Source organism: Cebus imitator, unplaced genomic scaffold, assembly GCF_001604975.1.
Source record: "Cebus imitator isolate Cc_AM_T3 unplaced genomic scaffold, Cebus_imitator-1.0 Scaffold491, whole genome shotgun sequence".
Lineage (NCBI taxonomy): Eukaryota > Metazoa > Chordata > Mammalia > Primates > Cebidae > Cebus > Cebus imitator.
This window is the reverse complement of record NW_016107806.1, coordinates 1,376,711-1,383,232: the sequence shown is the minus strand read 5'-3', so window position 1 is coordinate 1,383,232 and position 6,522 is coordinate 1,376,711. Positions and strand designations below refer to the sequence as shown.

Sequence of the window (6,522 nt, the reverse complement as noted above, 5' to 3'; positions counted from 1 at the left end):
AAAAAAAAAAAAGAAAAACAGAAGAGCAAGAAACAGACAAACTCATGTGAATGAGACAAGTTAACACTGACTCAGCTTTATTTTGGTCAACAAATCTTTAGAAGAAACTCTGTAAGTTAACAAAAAAGATTAATATTAATATAATGCAGACTATCCAAAAAACCAAAATAGCAACAAAAATTAAACAAAACTGAGATATACTAACACTATGTGACCAAAAGCAACAGAAAGAAACCCCACAAACTGCTGAAGACACCCCAAACCTAAAATAGATACAGAAAAGGCCTCAAGTCCACATCCAGTAATTCCTGGGGAAGGATATAAGTATGAAAGTTCAGCCACACCACCTATTCCCGCTGGCTGCACCTGACAGTCACTCCACATCGCCTCCAGCATATGCTGTCTCCCTCACCATGCCAGGACATAACAAGGTGAGGTCTACTGACAGGCACCCAGAAATCTGGCAATTACATCTTCCCTGAAGACAGGACAGGCACTTGAGACTGATTCTACTAGAGACAATAAATTTTTGGTATAAAGAGAATGGTTTCCTGGCTCATCAGTCTCCCAGTTTGCTGTTAAGAACTTTTAATTCACTGACCACAGATAAGTGCCTTTTTCAACTTCTCAATCACTACTTCCAAAGTTTCTTAGCATCATTTGCTAAAAAGTAAATCACTAATATTTAAGGGATTTTTGCCCACTATTCTCCTAACCAATTCCCAGGGGTTCATGAAACCACTACCTTTGCCTGAGTCAGGTCCTTTTGGGGTGATGAAGAGATGGAGCTGGGGTACCGCCGAGTCTGTGTGGATCTCTGTTCATAAAGAGGGCCCTGAGCATTATTTTGGGAGGTATAGGTTGTCGACTGAATTGGGCCACTCTGATAACCAGACTCCTGACTCTGGTTAGATGAAATTGTAGATGAAGACTCACTGTGAAAAATGAAGAGAAATCTCAGAGAAACAAAATAGAGCAGATCTACTGATACTAAGGAAATGGTGGAGTTCTGCTAGTGAAATAACTTGATTTCAATCAAGAAATTTTTCAACTAATAAAAGAATCTACCAAAATCTTCTCTTGATAACACTAGGAATCTCCACTTTCTATAATGCCAGGAACCTGAATTAAGAATTAATCTTAAAAACGTCTTCAAGGAAGAGAAAAGTCCCTTGGTTCCCCCCTACATTCTGCTGTTAAAAGAAAAAGTGGCGGCCAGGTGCAGTGGCTCAGGCCTGTCATCCCAGCACTTTGGGAGGCCAAGGCAGGTGGATCACCTAAGGTCAGGAGTTCAAGACCCACCTGACCAATGTAATGAAATCTCATCTCTACTAAAAATACAAAAATTAGCTGGGCATGGTGGCATTTGCCTGTAATCACAGCTATTTGGAGGCCGAGATAGGAGAATCACTTGAACCTGGGAGGCAGAGATTGCAGTGAGCTGAGATCTCACCATTGCACTTCAGCCTAGGCAACAAGAGTGAGACTCCATCTAAAAAAAAAAGAAAAACAAAAAAGAAAAACTGGCTAAAATGTCAGTATAAAGAATACACGATTCTTGGTCCCCTCTATACATTATAATGTGGCACAGGAAAAGCCATCTTTTGTTCACACTCATTTTAGGTAATTCGGAGCTCTAGGCTTCCTCAAAAACCATATAAGATTTGGGCTGCGTGCGGTGGCTCATGCCTGTAATCCCAACACTTACGAAGGGCAAGGCATGTGGATTGCTTAAGGTCATGAGTTCTAGACCAACCTGGCCAACATGGTAAAACCTCATCTCTACTAAAAAATACAAAAATATGCTGCGCATGGTGGCAGGTGCCTATAATCCCAGCTACCCGGGAGGCTGAGGCTTGAGATTTGCTTGAACCCAGGAGGTGGAGGTTGCAGTGAGACTCAATCTCCAAAAAAAAAAAAAAAAAAAAAAAAAAAAAGAATGACGTGTGATTTAAAATTACTTGATTCCACATCCTAAAGCAAAAACAAACAAACAAAAAAGATTTAAAATTACTACTAGAACTCTCCTGAGAGAAACTTTTTAGAATATTCAAATGCGGGGCCGGGCGCGGTGGCTCACGCCTGTAATCCCAGCACTTTGGGAGGCCAAGGCAGGTGAATCACGAGGTCAAGAGATCGAGACCATCCTGGTCAACATGGTGAAACCCGGTCTCTACTAAAAATACAAAAAAATATCAGCTGGGCATGGTGGCGCGTGCCTGTAATCCCAGCTACTCAGGAGGCTGAGGCAGGAGAATTGCCTGAACCCAGGAGACGGAGGTTGCAGTGAGCCAAAAAAAAAAAAAAAAAAAAAAAAAAAAAAAAAAAAAAAAAAAAAAAAAAAAAAAAAAAAAAAAAAAAAAGATGGCCCTCTTTGATGGCTACCAGATGGCCTAAACATTTAGTAGAGTTTAGCTGTGAATCTGTCTGGTGCTAGAGTTTTTCTGGTTAGTAGGCTTTTTATTAATGATTCAATTTTGAAATTCATTATTAATCTGTTCGGGGATTTAATTTCTTTCTGGTACAATCTTTTTTGATTGTGTGTTTCCAGCAATTTATTTCTTCTAGTTTTTTAAATTTGTGTATATAGAAGTGTTTACGGTAGTCTTTTTTTTTTTAATTTCTGTGGGATTGGTGGTTCTACTGGTAAAATTCCTTTTAATTTGTGCAATTGCTAATGTTTCCTCTACCTGGCTGTGCTGGTATACAGCCGCCTTCTTAGGAATTCAAAGTTACATTCTTCACAGGCCTAAGTACCTCACTACTAAAAGGGCTGGAAGAAGTGCCAACAGCACTTTTAGTTGTGGCAGATGCCAAAGTATTCTGTTAGAGGCATTGTACACAACTTTCATAACTGTTCTTGGACATTCTAGAAGTACCCAAGGGACATTTTTTTTTTTAAGAGACAGGGTCTTGCTCTGTTGCCCAGGTTGAAATGCAATGGCACAATCATCATGGTAATCTTGAACTCCTGGACTCAAAATGATCCTCCCACCTCAGCCTCCAGAATTAAGACGCTTGAACTATAAGCATGTGCCACCAAGCATGGCTAATTTAAAAAATTCTGTGGTAGCAATAGGGACTCACTATGTTGCCCAGGCTGGTCTTGAACTCCTGGCCTCAAGCAATCTTCCTGCCTCAGCCACCCAAAGTGCTGGGATTACAAGTGTAGGCCACCGCACCCAGCCCCTAAGGGGCATATTTCTACCTAATTACAGATAACCCTAGTAACAATATTTTAAAGCACTCAACAAAATGCTATGATTGATTATGTCCCCCCTCACCCATGCAAGAGGCTTGGTCTCTCCAGAGTTCTAGAAATCACCCAGAGATTTAAAAAGTAGTAAAAGGTTATTAAGAGTGGTGTTATGCCTAATGTTTCCTCTACCTGGCCGTGCTGGTATACAGGCTACTTGGGGCCTGGCTTGAAGAGGCGCTCGTGGTGGGGGTGGACTCATAATCAGAAAGGACAGGCTCTGACCCAAACTGCAATGCCCCAAACTGCAGGTTTAGCCCTGAGATATCTGCTGAGCCAGGCATCTCCACAGCCAGAGCAGGAATCTACAGAGAAAGGTGAAAAAGAAGAGAAAGTAATGGTCTTAATACAACCTTACTAAGGACTAAAAAAAAACCTTTCCCTTTAAATTTCCAGACTTACCCTTATAATCTCAATTCTCAAGCCCCAAACTTCTTGCCATAAGATGATATCTACCTAAAAGTCTAAGTACCTTAGAAGTCAAGGAAGCTTTTTTCTTCTGCTGTTTCAGTTTTTGCTGAGCCGGCTGAGGGCTAGAGGACTGGTTGTCTGAAGATCCAGGCGACATCTGTGGAGCTGATGTGGATTTGCTTGGCAGGGGAGAAGACGGAGGTGGAGGCGCAGCTGTGGAGGTAGCCACTGCAGGTGACTTCTCCTGAAGGAACACCTCCATCATGGTTGAAGATGGGGTAAAAGCCTGGCGCTTTGTAAAGGGGCTGTGCACTGTTGAATCATTTGGGTTCTTCAAATCTACAAGAGGAAACCCAGTATATGAAGCCAGAGATGCTGATGAATCTGAAGGAAATGCTATTATCCTGCACTAGCATCATGAACAAAGGCCTGCAAAAATCAGAAATTCATATAAACAGGTCCTCATTTGGAGCTTAATCTCACTTCTAGAGGTGACAATCACAGGATTACATTTTTTTTTTTTTTTGAGAAGGAGTTTCGCTCTTTTTACCCAGGCTGGAGTGCAATGGCGCGATCTCGGCTCACCGCAACCTCCGCCTCCTGGGTTCAGGCAATTCTCCTGCCTCAACCTCCTNGGAGTGCAATGGCGCGATCTCGGCTCACCGCAACCTCCGCCTCCTGGGTTCAGGCAATTCTCCTGCCTCAACCTCCTGAGTAGCTGGGATTACAGGCAGGCACCACCATGCCCAGCTAATTTTTTATATTTTTAGTAGAGACGGGGTTTCACCATGTTGACCAGGATGGTCTCGATCTCTTGACCTCGTGATCCACCCGCCTCGGCCTCCCAAAGTGCTGGGATTACAGGCTTGAGTCACCATGCCCGGCCTACATTTTTTTTTGAGATGGAGTCTCGCTCTGTCACCCAGGCTGGAATGCAGTGGCACAATCTCAGCTCACTGCAACCTTCACCTCTCGGGTTCAAATGATTCTCCTCCCTCAGAGTAGCTGGAACTATAGACACGCACCACCATGCCTGCCTAATTTTTGTGTTTTTAGAGACAGGGTTCTCTCATGTTAACCTGGCTGGTCTCAAACTCCTGACCTCAAGTGATCCACCCACCTCAGCTTCTCAAAGTGCTGGGATTGCAGGCATGAACCACCACACCTGGCCTACATCCATCCTTAAATAAAGCCTAATTAAATCAACGCCATTACCCTGCCTATGTAAAACAGGAATGCACAAATAGTCCAAGTTTAAAGTACCACAAGTTCTCACTTAATATCATCTATAGGTGCTTGGAAACTGGCTTTAAGCAAAAACAATGCATGGCACATCTTTGAATAGCACTGTTTCCTTCAACATGATTTCATTATAATGTTGATGAGAAAAAAAAGCAGTGACTCACGCCTGCAATCCTGTCACTTTAGGAGGCCGAGGCCAGTAGAACTGTTTGTGCCTAAGAGTTTGAGACAGACCTGGGCAACATGATGTGAACACATCTCTACAAAAAATTTAAAAATTAGCCAGGCACGGTGGTACTAGCCTGTGGTCCCAGCTACTCAGGAGGCTCAGGCAGGAGGATTGCTTGAGCCCAGGAAGTTGAGGCTGCAGTGAGCCAAGATTGTGCCACTATACACCAGTCTGGATGACAGAATGAGACCCTGTCTTAAAAAAAAAAAAAAAAAAAAATTTTTTTTTTTTTTTTTTTTTTCCCAGGAAAGCTAGCTACACACTAGTTCTAGCTCAGGCTAGCATGCGGTGTGCGAACACAGCTCACTGCAACCCTGACCTCCTGGGCTCAGGCAATCCTTTCGCCTCAGCCTCTGTAGTAGCTGGGACCACAGGTGCATGCCACCACGCTCAGCTAATTTAAAACAACTTTTTTGAGATGGAGTCTTGCCATGCGGCTCAGGCTGTCCTCCCGCTTGAGCCTCCCAAAGTGCTGAGATTACAAGTGTAAGCTACCACACCCAGCCTCTGAATCTGATGAGAAATATATAGCCTCAAATTTTATTATTCCCCAACTTTCTGAATTCAGCTAATCTGATTAGGGGAAATCATTTTGGGAAGGTAACCAACTAGCTGCCCCTTTTCTTCACTTCAGGACACATTCTACACTCCCTCCCCCTGTCAGCCTCTTCACAGTAATGCTCCAGTGCTTTAAAGATTCAAGTCACTTCCCATCTTCTCACCATACTGCACCAGTGATGGGGATTGTGTCGTCGAGCCCATGTCCCAGGAGGAGGTGGTGGTGCTTCCAGACTGAGAATGCTGAGCTGCCAACTGAGCCAGGGCTTGAGCAGTCTTGAATTGCTCCAAGAACTGGGAGCCCGTAGTACTGCCGCCTTTAGCTTCACCGACATCACCAAATCCTTTCCCCAACATGCTCACCTGTAGATCAACAAAGAGATGACGGAAATTGGCAGCCAGTAACCTTCTTCAGCTACTCATAAAGACACTCAACCAGACAGAGAGTTAGTATACATCAGGCAAGCAAAGAATGCTACCAGAATGAGTATACAGCATAGTCCACTGAGTATAGGACCTAGAGTCAGACTGTCTTAGATTGAAATACTGGCTGTGTAAGCTTGGAAAACTTATTTTTAATCTCTTTTTGCCTCACTTCCCTCATCAGAAAATAGGAATAAATGTAGTACCTCATAAAGCACTGAATACAGGCATAGCAGATAGTAATCACTCAAAAAAGAGAGCCATTAGCCGGGCGCGGTGGCTCACGCTTGTAATCCCAGCACTTTGGGAGGCTGAGGCGGGTGGATCACAAGGTCAAGAGATCGAGACCATCCTGGTCAACATGGTGAAACCCCGTCTCTACTAAAAATGCAAAAAAGTCAGC

General features: G+C 43.5%; 1 protein-coding gene across 37 annotated transcripts in view; it reads right to left on the bottom strand.

Moving 5' to 3' along the window:
- UBAP2L (ubiquitin associated protein 2 like) overlaps positions 1 to 6,522 on the bottom strand; it is a 59,753-nt gene that overhangs the window by 16,225 nt on the left and 37,006 nt on the right. For all 37 annotated transcript variants that reach the window (XM_017513384.1, XM_017513376.2, XM_037733038.1 and 34 more), the window contains 4 exons: positions 5,861 to 6,059; positions 3,729 to 4,006; positions 3,389 to 3,561; positions 746 to 935 (listed from right to left, as the gene is read on the bottom strand). In XM_017513384.1, the coding sequence (XP_017368873.1) occupies positions 746 to 935; positions 3,389 to 3,561; positions 3,729 to 4,006; positions 5,861 to 6,059 (840 nt within the window). The remainder of the gene's footprint in view (positions 1 to 745; positions 936 to 3,388; positions 3,562 to 3,728; positions 4,007 to 5,860; positions 6,060 to 6,522) is intronic.